The sequence below is a fragment of the Synchiropus splendidus genome, chromosome 11 (assembly GCF_027744825.2).
Source record: "Synchiropus splendidus isolate RoL2022-P1 chromosome 11, RoL_Sspl_1.0, whole genome shotgun sequence".
NCBI classification, from domain to species: Eukaryota; Metazoa; Chordata; class Actinopteri; order Syngnathiformes; family Callionymidae; genus Synchiropus; species Synchiropus splendidus.
In genome coordinates this window covers 13,408,837-13,427,024 of record NC_071344.1, presented here as the reverse complement: position 1 = coordinate 13,427,024, position 18,188 = coordinate 13,408,837, and the positions used below count along the sequence as shown (strand labels likewise).

General features: G+C 44.1%; 1 protein-coding gene across 1 annotated transcript; it reads left to right on the top strand.

Annotated features, from left to right (window-relative positions):
- Positions 1-99: 99 nt before the first annotated feature.
- tspan17 (tetraspanin 17) lies at positions 100-16,075 on the top strand. The gene is made up of 8 exons (XM_053879229.1): positions 100-741; positions 8,266-8,316; positions 9,684-9,830; positions 10,840-11,010; positions 11,564-11,689; positions 12,357-12,404; positions 13,367-13,483; positions 13,600-16,075. Exons 1-8 carry the CDS (start codon positions 655-657, stop codon positions 13,663-13,665), a joined length of 813 nt encoding a protein of 270 aa, XP_053735204.1. The 5' UTR covers positions 100-654; the 3' UTR covers positions 13,666-16,075.
- The last annotated feature ends 2,113 nt before the right edge of the window (positions 16,076-18,188 follow it).

Here is an 18,188-nt window from a genome sequence, read left to right as displayed (position 1 = left end):
ATCAAAGTCAAACAAGTGATGGTAAAATACGATGAAAGGCAGAGGCCGGGACGCGGAGCTGTGAACTGAATAAAGACAGCGACGGAAATCATAAGTATCGTTCAGTTGTGTCACTCCGCGCTCCTCAGTTTCGTCTCGTTGCTTTTCCGGTTGCTCGTGTTCAACGCCAGGTGTCGCCGTTGAGGTGAAAGGTGGCTTCCTCTATTGACAGCGGGGGTTTGTTTTACAGCGCAAAACAAGAAGGATGAAGCTTGTCACGGACGGTCGCCGCGCTGTCGTTATTCGGGATATGTTTAGATGAATTCCTTTACATCAATATGCGATTGACGTTTCCAGTGAAGCGGCGTAAACAGCTACCGACGTGCTTCGTGTTGTCCGTGCCTTTAACTGTGCCTGGGTTTGTTGTTGTTAGCCCGCGATGCTAGCCACAGAAGTTAGGAGCTAGCTGGCCTCCCATACCACCAGTGCGAATACGGAGGGTATCATTATGTTAAGTAAATCTAAACATCTAGCTTGCATGCCGTGTGATGTTTATCTAGCTTTGGGGAGCAGTTAACCTTTGCTTCCGCAGTTCAGGAAGTGGACATTTTGCTAGAGCGCCTGAAGAAACGCGGTAGTTAGTTAGCAGGCTCGTTAGCCACCATCCTCGGAAGAATGAGCAAAAAACAACGCCAATATAGAGGAGCAGAAGTCAGCTGCTGTGTCAAATACTCCTTGTTCGCATCCAACATCTTTTTCTGGGTGAGTACATTCTTTGCTCTGGCTTCTTTTCGGTGGAACGAACGTCTTTGATAGTACCAATGAAACTTAGCATAACTTCGGGAGCTTTGTGAAGGTGGAATATGTTGGTTCTTAAAACTCTGATTTAGTGCAGGAACGTTGAGAAACGTGTTGCTTTTTTTTTACTTGAACAAGAATAAAGGCGATGGAACGTCTTGAACAGGAAGCGATGTATGACTAGTGATGGCCGTTTTGAGTTGGATTTCTTGGAATATTGCTTCAACTTTGGTGTGATGTCGCTCTGGTTTGAATTGTGATCGTGTGTCGAGAATGGCAAATGAGCAGCCACTGACAAAAGCATTTACTTTCCATTGACTCCTTGGAAAATAATGGCCCAGCTGTATTGTTATGCAAGTGGGGGAGATCACTTCTTCCCACCAGTGACCCCCATCGTAATATCCCTCACCAGTATGAAAAGTTCCACTGTTGCGTCTCCTCCCCCACTTCTTCACTCATCTGGCTGGCTAGTTGACGTAGTTTCGTGTCTGTGGGTAAAGGCATGGTGTCTGTGTGTGTGTCTGTGTCCCAGAGGGTCTTTCCACACAAGGGGCCATATCTGTCCAGGCCCCCTGCTTTTCAAACACCCTTTCACTCCCTTTACCTCTATAGTGCCTCTGCTCCATGGGAGGACATTGTTTGTCTGGCTTCCACACCCACAGACGCACAATAAGTATTGGTGAGAACAAAGACTCCTGTGGGGGGCGGCGGTGTGAATCTGTTTTCTTCTCTCATACGCTTGTTGTGTTGCACTCGGTAGACACACATAATCCACATGAGGCCTTTCATTACTTGACTCCAGAGGTTTTTTTTTTTGGCGAGAGACAAGTCAGTTAGAATTGTGGCTTTTATTTTTCATTCGTCTGGCATTTGGACGTTTTTTGTTACACATTACAACACACTTATTTACGACACTTGTTTACGACAGAAACATCTCTTTGCTGTGCTAATCGGCAGGATATTATGTCTGCTTCAATGATGGTGAATCACAACTCATTCAGCGTATTTTTCTAGACAAGCTTGTTTACGCACGGCATGGTTTTAGTTTCTGCAATGTAAGTCATGGAAAAGGAATGGCGCATTCAGCAAGACAAATATTTGTGAGTTCATTTCCTATGGAGATTGTTCATGCGTGAGAAATATACATTTTTTTCTCATTTAGAACCTTAGTATTGTGTGTAATGCCACGTTTACAATGGCTTCGTCTGTATTATTGTATTTAGTTTTTGGAATCTATATCAATGTTATTGCCTCACACATATGAGTGAATGAGTTTAGACTATCTTTGCAGTAGGAACGAGGTGTGACTGTTCCTTTTCAGACCGAAGTTGAAGTCAGCAATTGAGTTCCGGTTATTTCTATGCGTCCTGGGTTTTTTATCACCATTCGTCGCTCTGAATTTGAAACCACGGAGCGTTTACTCAGATATTTAGTAATAAATAATGACCCCCATGGCAATGGTTTCCCTCCTGATGATCATAGTTAGGGCGAGAAGAGAGCTGTCCTAGCATCTCCAGTGAGTCACTGTCTTAGTGACAAAGGAAACCCTTCTACACACCCATGAGTCACAACATATTCCTTTCTGAAAACATACTGTGTGGCGTGATTTAACATTCACAAAAGGCACAATCCAGTGTTTTCTCCAGAAGGTTTTCAAATTCTCTGACGGATGATAAATGCTCTGCGATTCGATTTTACTGAGCAATCAACTGGGAAATATTGAGTCACTCTGACTCACATTGTGTGTGACACAGAGGCCAAGTGGACTGCCTAGTATCGGCTCTGAGGGAATCTGTGGAACAAGTTTCAGCTCGCTGGTTCTTTCCGTTAATAATCACTAGAAGATGTTCTCTTCTTGTGCGTGTGCCTCTAAACTGGAATTGACAGTGAAGTCAGTGCTTTGCTCTAACAGAGAAAGATTGGGTTTATTTCCCTCAAGTCAACTCATTTGTCTTCTCTATAGTGATGTTGTCAGACTAGAGAATGTAGCTGAAATTGAGACAGAACGCTTGGAAGACCCTACATTTTGTCAACAGAATAGAGTAATAAAAGCCTTCAGCAGGGCATGAATTCCACTGGTGCCCTTGTTGACTGTTGACAGCCAAAAACAACACCAGCCCTTCTGTCCCTGACAATGGGCACTTTTCTAACATGCACACAAGTAATCACATTTTCTGCTTGAATTGCTGAAATATTTTGGAGGCTTTTCATGCAGTAATTAAGATCTTGTTGAGCTCTAACCACAATTGTGTTGGTTTAATGGCACATTTGCCAGCTGGTGTATGAATCCATCTGTCTAATTTCCGGTGTGGACAGACATGCAAATATATATATAAAACACAGCACTACAGTCCTTAAAGTTACGCTTTATGTTGAAAATCATGTCGTGAAATGACCTGTTGATGTCAGCCGTTGGCCGCTTTTCACTGCTTTTGTTAAGATTATATTTTTCATTTTAATCCCGGCTCTCGTTGCCCATTTGGTGAACTGACTTCAGCAACAAATATCTGTTAGCATGAAGATGATGCCATAATTAGGAGGTGTGATGTAAGACCACCTGCTAGAACATGTGCCGTGTAAATGAGTGTTAATTCTCACTTACATAATTATAAGTGTCAAATTCAGGGGCTGGTTGAGTACAGCAATATCAACATTTAATGTCTGCAGCCTGCAAACCCTCACGGCATTAGTCAACATGTAACCTTAAAAACATGATTAAAGTCAGCTCAGTTCAAATTCTCCATCGCGTTCCATTGTAGTGCAGCATTTTATCGACCACAATGAGAGGTTGAATGATTCACTTGGGAAAATAAATGTACTGCACGTCATCTTCTCATACAGTCTTCATGTCTTTGTGTTGTTTGATCTGTTTTGTAGGAATGCACCAAACATTCGGTGGAATAAAAGGCAACATTCGGCGTCAGTGGTGAAGAGTCACCACAGCCAAATAGTGGCGTGTGATGCGATCGAACACTTGCATCACACGTTTCCTTTGTATTTGGCCATTTCTTTGTTGTCGTCGTTGGCGATGCTTCAGTGTAAAGTGTGATCAAATGTATGCATACAGTGTGGTGAAGTTTCTTAACATGACAAACATGATGCCAACATATTCTCGACTATTTATATTACAAAATAGTAAAAAACAACTACATTGAATATTTGGTTTTATTGGTATTCAGTATGTCTAGTAGTCAGATTTATTTTTTTTATTCAGCAATGCTTCATTTTAACCCTAATTATATGCCTTTTAATGTGTATACTACACAAATGCTACAATCTTTTAAACACTGAGTTTCCTGTGCCATCAAAACCATCTCTCTTAGCTTTATATATTGTTTTAGTGTGTTCATTCTTGTGATGAGTCTGGTAGCATCTGTTTTCTTTTTGTGCAGATACAATTTTATCACTGTTCTGCTTCTGTTTAAATGCTTTACCTCAAATTTGAATATCAAATACTCATGCTTGGTTGCTCAACTGATGTTGATCATTAAAAGCACCTTGCACAATTTACATTTGGAAAGTAAGGGGCGTGTGGGGGGGGGGAGTGTGGTAACACCGTGGCTGGTGTGTAATTTCAGTTCCGCAGAAGAGAAGCATTTCCAGGCTTACTTAGGCATTATTCCTTGACACATGTATAGTTTATATAACTAGGGCAACTGTGGCTATTGGAAGAAGAAACTGTCTGATAATGCAGAGTAGCTTGTTTTCTACCTGCATTTACTGTTTTCTGTGGCAGACTATTGCAATGTTTTTTTTAATTCTCATGCGTTCACACCAGAGGGAGTTGCCCTTGAATTCCCAGGAGCTCAATCTGCCCTTGAGTGCAGTGATATCAGTATCAGTGTACCTAATACCTACTGTGTTTCTTTTAAAACTCCAAGTGTGAGGGGACTATTTCTTAGTTTGCGCTTGTTTCTAGATAAAATCAAATGTGAACAGCCTCAAGAGGCGTCTTTTCTTTCTCGATTGCTCTGATTTCTCCCCAGATAGTCAACTGCAGTCTGTCTGTTTCTAAGTAATACCAAGGTACAAGATAACTGCTCTGAAGAGCCTGTCATCACGCCTCGCTCAAAACCCAGACCAGGAACTCTCTTTCAGTCAGATACACTGTCAATTGCTCCTTTCCACTCCTGTACACGCGCTTGTAGTAAATCAACCAGACTCTGCATTGATTTTGCAGTATCAGGTGCGGAAGAGTATCAAAGGAAAACGCACTCTGCTGAGTCAGCTAGGACTGATATTTTATTCGACTCATCTGATATTTTTAGGAGTCCGTAAAATACAGTCATCCACGATTGATGGTCTTGAACAATGATGTGTTCCAAGCTGCATGGGGATGGAATTGTCTGCTCTTTATCTGAGGTTAATGGGATCAGGTGCCTGAGGGAGGCAACTTCCCCTGTATTGATGATCTCACAGTCCTTTAAGAGAGGTCCCTGTGCTGGGACACACTTTTGGCAACCAAACTTGACTGGAAAATAAGCTAAACTAGTTGATTTGAAATCAAGGGACTTGGACATGTACTTATTTGTATACACACACAAAGAACAGGAAGTTAACCATAGTCCCTGTGTTGTGATAAACAATATGTTTTGCAAATTTGGGTTTTAGTATTGTATGGCCCTGTCGTCCATCTGGCTGTTTTTGGTTTGGTTTCAATTTTGAGTGACACTGTCTTACTTGAGCCATTGTGGTTCAACTGCCAGACAAATGAAAATGTTATCATGTATTTCTAACTTGCTGTTATAGCTTGGTACTCCGGATGTGCAGAAAAATGTGAAAATGTTGCTGTGTCATAGCTTTGGCACAAGGAAGTGTTTTTTGATGGGTTTTTTTATTCACTTTTTTGTTATTGTCCCAATGCATCTGATATCAATTTTTAAGTATAAAAAAGATGGTTTGTTGTTTTTATTATGTGCAGATGGACCATTCATTTCAGATTGTAATGGTGGTATTTAAAAATGCAAAATTAGAAGAGGGGCATCTGTTATGAATAGTAATTTGAACAGAAAAATAAAACAAGAACATAATGACTTGAGTTCAGACTTCTGCCCCAGCGATGTTCCAGGTTGTCCTTCGATTGTCCAGACACTATCGTGGGAAATGTGAGATTGAGGGAAGCTGTGCGGGCCATGCACAAAGACAGGGTTTGTTTACCTTGACTATCTTCTTTCAGTTAAGCCCACTCCAGCCCAGAGCTTACTGTTCTAGTGAAGCAAGCCTGCTTTACTGATAGTGTGCTTGCGTGTGAAGAAACAAAACTTCTGCTATTTTACATGACACCTGCTAGTGAAATGTGGCAAACCCGCATAAGGGGAAGAAGTTATTTTTGAAAGTGCTTTTTTTTGTTGTAAAGTGCCCATTTATTTCTGTGTTTGGTGTCAAAATGTGCCTTGATGAAAAACACACCAATTTTTGGTCAAACTAGTCTTGAACCTACACATTGATTGTTTGCACTTAAATGGGCTTTTTTGTGGGGTACATATAAGCCGGATGTCACTCTCAACTAGTCTGCCCCGCCAAGCCTTTGTCTCCAAACCTCTCCACCTGGGGTTCTCCCTTTGATGTACCCGTATATTTTTTCTGAGCTAGTCCTTTGTTGTCACAGCCAGCGACACCCATGGTCTCCTCTGTCCTGTTAAGGTTTGCTCTCGTGCTGACGTCTTAAATCACATCCATTAGTCAGTTTAATTCCATCTAGTCTGTTTTCACTCGCTGTCACCTTCCATGGTCTCTGGGTGATAAACCCCCACTGTGATTTTGCATAAAAGACTCAATATTCATCTTTATAACATTGTGTGTAAAGCTGTGGGACTGATGAAGCACCTCTAATCTAATCTACACTGCAGGCCCCATCATTCATCCATCCTTGGATACATGACTCAAGGAAGAAAATATTAGAAGGATATGAACTTTTTTTTTAATGTTGGTTGACTTTCCCTTGCCCACGGTCGACGGTTTTCATCTAAGAGACTTACAGGCTGTCAGCTCACTCCATCCGCTTCTTAATAATCTAGTAGATTTAACCTCCCGCACGGCTAATGGATTTTCCATGGATTAAGATGCTTAAATGAAAAATGTAGTCTTCAATTATGTGTTAAAATGTGGTAAAATCATGTTTTTCAAGACTGAAGAGTTCATTCTAAATATATCTTAAGTCGTTGAGGAATGGAAAAACATGATGTGGAAGTCTGTTGGAAGCGTTAAAATGATTTGACTGGTATAAAATATTTCAGTCATTCACACAGCAGAGCTTTTTAGCCATGTAGGAAAAGGTATATCCTGTAATCTTGGTGGATTATCTCCTGTCAGAGGCTAAACGGTTTAAAAACCCCACTCTGTGAAATCTCCTCTGCCTGATCCCCCACTGCTTACCTTGACTTGCCCCGCATGTCACTTTCCAGGCAACCTTCACCTCAGCTGCTTATGTAACGGCCGGCAGCTCCACGTCTGCTGCTCCTGTTGTTGTTGTTGTTGTGTCGCAGCATACTGCCACATTGTTGTTCTTGTCACGAGTGACCAACAGCGCTACCTGCTTTCCCTGATCGAATCAGCTTCTCAACAGTGTGATTCATATTGTCAATGGAGCTTTTGTATTTGGACTTTGCCGTAACAGTCTTCCATAGTTTTAGTTTTTTATCGCCATCAACATTTGTTTCAAGGATCACATTTTTGGAAGTTTTGGAAAGAGATGTGCTTCAGCATGGTTTGGTCTTGCCTGCTGTTTATGCTCAATCTTTTGTCTTCTGTACAGCCATTTTGAGATATCAAACATAAGATGATCTTTACTCATCAGATGGATGAATGGAGGGGCTAGTTTTAGTGACAAGTGTCTCAAATACACTTGCAGCTTCAGTACGCTTATATTATATTATGCTTGTATTGTTTTCATGCAGTCTTGCGTGACAATCTCTCTTCAATTGAACTGCCGTTTTCATTTTAACCATGCTTGTATTACATGATTGGTATCCATGTGCCTCATTTGTTGAAGGAAACTGAATAGTACCTGGTTTTTCATGACATTATAGAATTAAACATGAATGAATATTTGGGCCTGTCTACTGGAGGTTCTGATCTGGACTGGCCTTTTGTCCACATGAAGCCAACATTTTCAGTCAGTGTTTTTCAAGGATTTGTATATAGTGTTAACATATTTATGTGTATATGCCATGCCATACTTTCTCCACATACAGGGCTGGCGTGTGTACTACATTGTTTTCCATGTTTTGCAAGGATGCAGACACTGCTCCTTGTTTATTGATCGCTTTTATGAAAATGGCAGGGGGGAAAAATGGATCAGTTAAGATGTGTTGTGTGCATCACTTGCACTATATATGCTTTACACCATAAAACTCCTGTCTACAGAAAAAGGACGGGCGCTTCTGCCCCAGTTTTTGACAAAATAATATCTATATATGTTGTATATCTGGGTACATCATTTCAAAAAAGCTCCTTCTGACTTTCCTCTCTGTGTTCTTGGTCTTGCAGTTACTGGGTGCTGCATTCCTGGCGATCGGCTTGTGGGCATGGTCGGAAAAGGTACGTATCACCCACTTAGAAAAATGCGTGGGAGGGTATGTTTGCATAGTTGGGATTCTTACACAATTTGTATCTTCCTAAACTGATAGAACCTGCACGCACAACGTTCAGTGGTGAAAGGTTGTCTAAACAGAAAATTCAGTGAAGAGATCTTTCCACATCTCTCTGCCAATTTCTATCTGAAGGGTAAATCATTGTCATGATGGAAAGGGGGCAAAAGTCCAACATCGTATGGTCAGCCGGGAAATTCTGCTTTTGTTGTATTTATTTGCTTAAAAATCAAATCTTTTGGGGAACAAGAGGCCATTGCCAGTTTTAGGTCAATACAAAAAGAGGAACAAAGTAGTTGAGTCATGGTAAACCTGATAAAGATCCAGTAAAGCCTGACTTGTCACCTCTCACATTCTTGGAACAGGAGTCTGTCATACGCTTTGACAGGAATTCAATGACACACTGTTGCTATGGGACAGCAAAAATTAGTCATAATTTTGGTTTATACAGTATGTCTTCAGCAGGCTTTGTAGTATTATCAGAGGGTGTTCTGTTGGCTGTGTCATGGCCTGGGTGAGTACAGCAGCAATCATGTCTGTACTGTGCAAAAAGGAGCTGACACCCAGGTCCATCTGTGGATGAGCCTGAATCATTTAAGGAGATGGGCCGGGTGATGAATAACAGATACCGGAAAGTACATCGGAGGAGATTATGTTTGTGCTCACTGTGGTTGTGCTGACAAGATTGTTATTTTCTGGGATTTGTGTTTAAATTTAAATGAGAACTGTTTAGTTTGGAGTTCAAGTGATACAGTATTTTTGCATTATTAACAACTCAGTCTTGTTTCATGCCACACATGAAAGCAGACTCGTCCAATATTCATCACGTCATAAACTTGTGAGTGCATATGTTGAAAAATTCATTTCTATTCATCGCTCTTCGTCGCCTACATTCAAGGTACATTTGTGGGCTGAAATGGCCAGACAACATCATCCCCCAACACACATAACATAGCCATTTACAGATGGTTAGCTTCATGCCACAAAGAGTGCTGTACAACCGTTTAAAAAGTGTGTGTCACCGTGAGGTATGACGTAAACCGTAGACTGACAGGAAAACATGTGGAGACTTGGCGCCCCTGAGGGTTGTCAGAGCAGGATGTGTCGAGAGGAAGTTCACATGTCTGTTGGTAGAAAACTGTGATCCTCCTAGTTACTGGGTCAAACGATGACTATGAGTATTTTCCATTCATGTGTTTATTTTTAATCGCATGAACTTGTTTCAGTGTAAACCTGGCTGACTTCATTGCTGGGGATTAGTGTAAGTATTCTGTCAACTCAAGAACTGACTTTGTCCCCCTCTTGTGTCCCCTGTAGGGCGTCCTGGCCAACTTGCAGGCCATCACAGATGTTCGAGGGTTCGACCCCGTGTGGATCTTCATTGTTGTCGGAGCGGTTATGTTCATACTGGGCTTTGCCGGCTGCATCGGTGCGCTCAGAGAGAACACGTCGCTGCTTAAATTTGTAAGTCTGCTTTTATGTGAAATCATTTCACGATAGCTTTATTTATAGCGTCAAGAGCTAAGACCGTGACAGATGCTCAGGTCTCGATGTTGTTTTGTGGTCACCAGGCTTGTTTCCGACGGTTGATGTCGAGTGCGATATCTAGCGGGTTGGAATCCCAGAGTCATAATTTCAACCTTTTTTTTTTAAATTCACTTTTTTACAAATGTTGTGAGATTAACAACCACCTGCCAGAGGCGAGCACATCTTGTTGCTGTCTGCATTTGTGAGCAGCTATTAACCCAGCCGACGTCCATTAGCCGCAGTAAGTCAGGCGTCAGAGTGAGGAGCTAATGTGGCTTCTGTGCATTTATCATCAGCCCGCTCTTGCGTTTACAGGAAAAGGATGAGAGAACAACACCTTTGGGACCACACTGTTTGCTCTGCAAATGTATCATATTGTCTTTTTCCTGAGCACTTTTTAAATAAGTCGTCACCCTCTTAATAATTTGCCATAGTAGTCAGAGCTGGAGATGAGTAGTCCTCATTTCTTGTTGGTGGGTGAAAGCAACTCCATAATGACTGGAAGTCTGAGAGCCGCGTCTCCATTGCCTCACATGGTGCCGTGTTTTCACTGCTATGAAACAGTGCGGTGGTCTCACGGGAAGCATCGAGGAAGCCTGGGTGGGTCGCGTGAAGAAAGTGATGTGGTCTATAGCTTTGTTTTAATAAGAGCTATTGAACCAGATTCAGTGATTTATGACTGTTCAATATGAAACCAATCGACCCAGAACATCTCAAACATATAAATAGTATTATTATTGAACTGTTGTACTGTATGTTGGATAATTTTATTTTCATGCTTGTTATCCATTGAGGGAAAAACAAACTGCTGCTGCTTCATCTTGGTGGTCCATCATCAATCTTTGTCCCCCACTCGCAGTATTTTTCGCTGGTCCTCTTGAAAATGACTGTAAATTGCTGCTTTCAGTTTGACAACAATCTATTTTTTGGGTTGTTTACTCCACAGTTTTCTGTGTTCCTGGGTTTGATCTTCTTTTTGGAGCTCGCGACCGGAGTCCTTGCCTTCGTCTTCAAAGACTGGATCAAAGAACAGCTCAACATTTTCCTCAACAACAACCTCAAGGCCTACCGTGATGACATCGACCTACAGAATCTCATTGACTTTGCCCAGAAATATGTGAGTTCACACACATTTCATCACATCATCTTATAGGGAAATTACTGAAGTAGATGGATTTTACTGAAATTGTCAGAAGTTCTCCAGTGAACTGTGTTTTGAGAAAGTTTAGAAAACAGAATCTTATCAAAGCTTGGGACTATCCTCCTGTGACTGTGGGACTGAAATGTGTTGTTATTGTTCATTCAGCATTGTTTTTGAGCTGCTAGATAAGACAACTCGGGAACATTGTTTGTCCGTGAGCCAACAAAAATGTGGTGGTGTGTGAGCATGATGACAGAACAATGCCAGAAACATGGAGTTCATTTGACTGAATTGATGGTGTGCTGCGTTTCATAAAGTCATGTGAAATGGTGGGGTGATGGGCTCTCAGCGCTGGTGTGTCATGCATCAACAGGCTTTTTTACATTCATTCATTCGTACCGTGTTGATCGCTTGACTGTTTTAGAGAATCCAGATTTAAAGCTGTCTTCGCGCCTCAGTGCCAAACAGATTTCCCCCCCAAACCAGATGGATTGAAATACATTTTACCTTTTCCCTTTCTATGTTGTAGTTTTCCTGTTGTGGTGCTCATGGCCCAAATGACTGGAACCTGAACATCTACTTCAACTGCACAGACAAGAATCGAAGTCGGGAGAGGTGTGGGGTCCCCTTCTCCTGCTGTGTCAAAGACCCTGCTGTAAGTGGCTGAACTGGAGTTGTTCCTCATGAAATCGTGAGAATTGCTGAAAAGCAGCTTGTCGCCTGTGTAGCAGAGTTATTAATATGGCTGTCAAAATGAACTCAGATGAACCATGACTGTAATGAATCAAACTCAGAAGTTGAACGCGTTTGACCCATCTGCTGCTCAGAATGACTTATTGAGCGTGAAGTCCTGCTGCTTTTGAGAAGTAGCATCTTGTGCAGCGCTGAGAAACTTCTCTTGTTCCAGCTCCAGCTCCAACACGTTTAACTGCAGGCGACTCTGCTACAGGTGATCCAGGCACTGGATTTGAGTTGAATTGACAATTTTCAAGTTCATCTTTTGGAGCGTTTAAGTGATTTGTCGTTGGAATGATATTCAGCACAGTGAAATGATTTAGAATGTCTTCCAGCTTGCCTCCTCAGGATATTGGTCGTCCCACCCTGGTGCTAGCTGAAAAGATTTTGACATGAACTGTTAAACACCTCAGCTTCATAAATGTATCCCCTTCTGTTTTTTTAGGTGGTTCATGCAAAGTGGTTAAAATCGATCCGACATCGATGTTGAATCACAGCCTTGTGATGAATCTGATTCATGTTTGAATTTTACTGCACTGATAATTGACATTGTCCATTCACACAAATGCTTGTGTCATGTCTAACAGGAGGACGTCCTCAACAGACAGTGTGGCTACGATGTCCGGCGTAACAAGGTAGGCTCTCTCACACGGGCCGCGTCTCTGACGCCTGGGAACTCGAGCGCTCTACACTCCGATCCTCTTCTGCTTCATGTGAAGCAATGTGGACAAGCCGAGAGGAAAAATGAGTTGCACAGCTGCAGTATGTCCCGGTGAAAGCGCTGCCGCCGCCGCCTCCCTCAGCAGATAAGAGGACTGCAGAGGGACGCCGGGTCTCTGCCTGCCTCCTGTTTTAATAACAGATTTGGCTTCCAGCAGGGATAATTAGGCTCCAGTTATAGCCCCGAGAGCGGTGCTGCTGGAGTCTGTCATTGTGGGTTATGCCAGGCCGGACTCTTTTCCTCCGTGGCTGGGTGTGGTGCTTCCAGCTGGCTCTCACTGTTGCTCAGCACAGGCTGTAGCACCTGTCATGGTGGAGACGGTCGCAGGAGACCTGGCTTCTTCACATCTGGCTGGAGGCTGTCAGCGAAGGCTTGTTACAGAGCTCAAGGCCGGGTCAGTCAGGAGCGGCCCAAGCTGAAATAGCATCTGAGGAAGTCCACAGCACGAGCAACAGTTCACTTCCTGCTTTTCATTGGCTGCGAGGGAGGGTCCCTTTATCTCCTATTGGTGCACCTTTTGCCAGGGAACAAAGCACTGGCCCGGTCGACTCAAAGAGTCTATTGTGCATCTCGCTCAAGCGCCTTCTAAACGCACATGAAGCCATTTTACCTCTTTCTTCATGGTGATTCGTTTGCACTGTTGCGCAACACGGTGTGGTAACAGGAAGTGGCTCGGGGGCCGAGCCGCGATGTCTTCATTGGAAGTGAACATGCCCTGATGTCACACATGTTTCTGGTTATAGAATGACTGGTTTGATCCAATAAAAGATAACTTGACCTTGTTGAGTCATCAGCTGCCCTTTCCTCCCTCCCTCTCCCCTCCCTTCCTCTCTCTCTCTCCCACGTGTTTTCACTCTCTTGTTTGGTTCTCTACAGGAGCAGGATTGGCGCGACCACATCTACACCAAGGGCTGCGTGGCTCAGTTTGAAAAATGGCTTCAAGACAACCTGATCATCATTGCCGGGGTCTTTGTCGGCATCGCACTTTTACAGGTGAATTTCCACTTGAAATGTCCAGAGTCAGTTCTGTCTTGTGAGTTTGAGGTTTGAGCGATCACTGCCATCTTGTGGTGAAAACAATAACTCACTTTGCCTCGTGTCTCCTGTAGATTTTCGGCATCTGTTTGGCTCAAAACCTGGTCAGCGATGTCAAAGCCATCAAAGCCAACTGGTGACAGGGGGTGGTAGCACCGCACGTGTCCAGCAGAGGGCGAACAACTTTCGACAGACGCTACTGAGCTAAGTAGCGTCTCCACAGTCCTCAGTGATTGCAGTTTACTTCAGTGCTGATGGTGGAAGGTGGAGAAGTGGTGACCCAAATATACAAAGAAGAGCTGATGATTTTTGTTTCCAGTTACTTTGGACTTTAGTGTTTTCTTTGGACCAGTGTATTGACAAGGAGGCATTGTTAAGGAAGCCAGTCAACTGGAAGATCACAAGCCATGGAAGTGAAAGGTCAAACAGAGTGAACGTTGTCATGTTTTTCTGATCATACCAAACGTTGAGCCCCGGTTCTTGGTTCCCCCGAAGATGGAACCAAACTGTTCCAAGTGCCATTAGTTTCCTGCCAGACTCCATCTTCTCCTGCATTATACGGAACTTCTGTATCCGACCCCACATACCTCAGGGCCTGTCCGCTCTCCGCCACAGATGATTTCATTCCTCCATCCTCGTCTGGTGCATTTAGATTAGTAAGAAAATACTACACACTTGCTGAAAGTCACCCCGGCTGCCCTGCAGTGATTGTATTATCTGCTGCCCAAAATATTTAGCGTGGAAGGGCCTGTTTCAGCAGCGAAAGCCTGCGACAGGGAGGAGGGTTTCATGAGAGAGATGTTCATCTCCAAGCGTCCCTCAGGCACATGGGATCGCTGGTGTGGGGCCTTTTTTTTTAAACTTGATTTAGCTTAACACGTTTGTCTTATTGCCTCTTTTACATATTAAAGCAAATGTTTTCTTTAATTTTCCTTTAAAGGTGTGTTCTCACTGCATTTCCTCTTCTGGGTTTGAATGTGAGACCAAAAAAAGGCACCCTATGATGAATACAAGCGAAGATTCTTTTATTTTCTCAAGGCTTGAATGTCTAGCACCTGTTCACGTGGACGACAACATACCTGGATAACTTTATATGGACGATCGACCTTTATATTTTATACAATAAGTGACTCGTTGAATTATTTTAAGGAGCAATATTTTCAAATATAAAGGTCACCGAGTACAAGCGAGCTCATCACATTGCGTCCCCTGTGACAGCAGCAGGGCGACTGAGAAACTACTGCACATCCCCTTGGTGACACACATGCTGCTCTGATCCCTGACACAGGAGATCAGCTTCTCACCGAACCGACCACTAGCTTTGTCTTTCTGCTCGTAGCACTGAGCTCAGACGGGATTTTCTTGCCTACAAGCCAAAAATTGCAACACTATCATTTTCAGAACCTCGTGCAAAGAGTCGCCTTATCGTTCTACCAAAACTGAATGTGTGTAGAAACATGGATGGATCCTCACTCAGCATCAGCACATTAGCAAGTGTTGCCTCCCCCCCCCCACACACGTGCTTCATAAGTTTAACCTGGTATTGCAGCAGTACGCCACACACGCACACCTTGTAAGGATTAATCCTCGAGGTGATAAAGAGAAGCTCACGTGTTCCACTGTTTGTTGTTGTCTCAAATGCCCTTCACCGGACGTCAGGATTCCGGACCTTTGACCGCCTCACCTGCCGTGTGAGTGTGTGGATGGAGGGGATGTGAGACAGGAATCAGCAAGGCAACACGTGGATGGATCTGCTGTGGCCTTGATGCTGCCTCTTAAGTAAAGGATTGACGCGGCGTATGCTGATGACGCCAGGAAAGTAACACCAGATCTTCAGATGTTGGACGTTACCTCTGAACCAATCATTTCCTCCGTCAATCTAAAGCGTCATCTCTGATGTAAGCGTTGTAACGTTGATGGCCTTGGTCGGCGACAGCCACGTTTCTGCCTTCCCGTCAGGTGGTGGAGCCTTATGCAGAGCGTCTCGTGTGCGTGCGACACGGACCTACAGCTCCACTCCATCGGATGTTTCAACCCTTTGATGCATCGCAATGCACAGCAGAAATTCTCTGTGGAATGTGAAGTAACATGTTTTTGTTTTTCTGCCGTCAGCATTCCTTTTCCATTTCCTTTCCATGAGCGGAATTGACTCACTTTGTGTTTGTCAAATCATTTTTTTTTTTTATACATCGCTGAATGATGAACTTATCACGTTGGTTATGGAGGACCTGGATCACCAGGTCCCACAGTCCTTTTCCACGCTCTGAAGTCGACAAGCCGCCAGACATTGTTGAGCGTGAACAGCAATATCACAGGTGTAAGGATTTGAGCAAATGGTGACCGGACTCTTTTGGATATGAGTCACACAGTCGACCCGAGGAGAGCAACGACAAGCCTCCCATGCTGTTTTGCTGACACAGCGAACTTTCCCATCTTTCAGTTCAACTTCTTCTGACGACCTTGTAAAGAATTATTGTAAATGAATTTGAAATTGTGGGTCTGTTACACTGTATATTCTGTTTCAAATGCTTCTTTCATATATTAAAGGATTTATTAAAGATATTCATGTCTGTTTTTACACCGAATAAATGCGGCAACATCCTGACATGGCATCATACGGAGCACTCCAGAGGTGGAAAAAAAAGTGAAATTAGAAGCTAGATCACTGACAGAGCATGTTGTTGTCATGACCAACAGATGTTGGAGACAGTGGTGTGACTATAAATCTCAAGAATTCACCTGGAGAATTTCTGTAAACTGATGTAGGAAATAAGCAGAAGAATGTTTGTGCTTCAAGAAGAAAGCCAGACTGACTCCTGTGTCGTGAGTCGGTGGTGGAGGAGGACGGTTGAGATGGTTTGAGGTTCTGGCTCTTTTAAGTCACTTGAAGTAAGACTGGTAAGACGAAGGCAGGAGGAAGATGAGATAAGTATTTAGGGTCATTTATCAAGAGGTCAAGGAGGGTGAAGAGGAGAGTGCAGGCAGGGTGGAACAGGTGGAGACGGCTGTCAGGGTGAGCTGTGACAAGAGCTGCGCCCGTGCGAAAGGAAAGCTTCATTAAAAAGACAAAGCTTTAGTGAGACCTGGCTGAGAGATGGTTTTCATTCGGCGTGACCAGGATGGAGGTCTGGAGACGGTGGATGAGGTCCATGGAAGTGGCGAACCAGGGTATGAAGAGGGTAGTTTCAGCTGGAAGAGGTTGCCACAGATGAGAAACACTGGGAGACAAATGCTTTTCCCTCTTCAGCTGGTCCTCATGTCAACCCTGTTATGAAGGAAAACTTCAGAAATAGTTGTAATTCTCTCTCGGATAGTTAGAATAAATTCACAAAATGTCTTCCCAAAGTTTGTTTTCTTCTTGAAAAATGTCATTTCCCCTGCTTTTAAGGCTGTTTGTCATGAATATAACATGCTTAACCATTCTGTAAAGCCAGGCGTTTCACCCTCACAATGCGGTGTGGTTCCACAATGGATCAGAGCAAACTGGTCTCCACCAGCTCAGAGAAGCTCCTTCACTGTTTTCCTACCAACAGAGGGAGACAAACGGTCACACTGAGCTCCGGCCTCCTGGGGATCGTGTCCTAATCCTTCACTGTGGTGGCTCCAACATGCTCTGACATGGACACGGGAGGATTCAGATGTAAATCATTGTCTGTCAGCTTTACCGCCCCGACTGTCCAAAACAAACCCATGCGCAGTGACTATTGACATTTCCCTTTCAAAACCCCTGTGGACGATGAAAGGCCATGGCCAGCAGGGAGCTCCAGCCGTCCCCGTGACTGAGCCGCTCTGTGGCCTCCTCTCTGTAGTTCCTCCCTGCTGGGAAGTGAATGATCACTTGAGCATTGAACATCACATCTCACTCCCTCAGCCTTGTTCCTGTTGACGTGGTCAGCGCCAACCGCTCGCTTCCCTGTGCTGCGCTCAGAGTCCTGTCGAACACTATCCGCTCCAAACACATCACCGGCCCTATCTTGCTATTGGCCGAGGGCCGGACGCTGCCAGCTGGAACTCAGTTTCCTGATGTTCAGAATGAAGCAGATTGTGATCGCACAATGAACAATGAAACGTCTTGGTGCTATTGGTCGTACGATGGCCCAGGTTGTCCTCTGCCTCTCGCCCTGTGAAGCTGGGAGAGGCTGCTGCCCTGCAAAAGAGGAATTAAGGGATGAAGGGTGGAGTCCAACCTGGTTCTCAGGACATGAGCTGAGCTGTGGTGTGAGGAGATGCACCAGCTAGCTCAGAGACGCCACCTCAGATGGCTTCCTGGAGGCCTCCAAAGTGCCAACCCTTGTCTCTGGGCTGACCGGGTATCACCCTGGGATTAGCCCAGAGCGGAGCATCAGGGGATTGGACCCGTGTGACCAACACTCTCAGCTCTCCAGGTGACCATCTGTCAGCGAGCTTCTCCTCATGAGCCTTCTCTGACCCAGTAGTGCTGGAAGAGGCTTCTCAGGTGAACCTTCAGCCAGTGGCCCGTCATGTGAGTGCAGCTCCACTCATGGCTTATGTCACTGTCAGAGCAAAGCAGCAGGGTGATATGCCACCAATAATCTGTGAGACAAAGGGAGAGTCATTCAGCTGCGATCACAGGCGACGCGTCTCTTCTCAGACGGTGTTTGATGTCAGGAGCATTTACTGCCATGTACCAGAGACAGGTTTT

What these genes read in the sequence shown, in the direction of transcription:
- tspan17 (XM_053879229.1), top strand. Translation starts at nt 655, where the DNA reads ATGAGCAAAAAACAACGCCAATATAGAGGAGCAGAAGTCAGCTGCTGT. An exon ending in CATCCAACATCTTTTTCTGG is followed by an intron (nt 742 to 8,265) that starts GTGAGTACATTC and finishes TTGGTCTTGCAG; the next exon opens with TTACTGGGTGCTGCATTCCT. An exon ending in TTGACTTTGCCCAGAAATAT is followed by an intron (nt 11,011 to 11,563) that starts GTGAGTTCACAC and finishes TCTATGTTGTAG; the next exon opens with TTTTCCTGTTGTGGTGCTCA.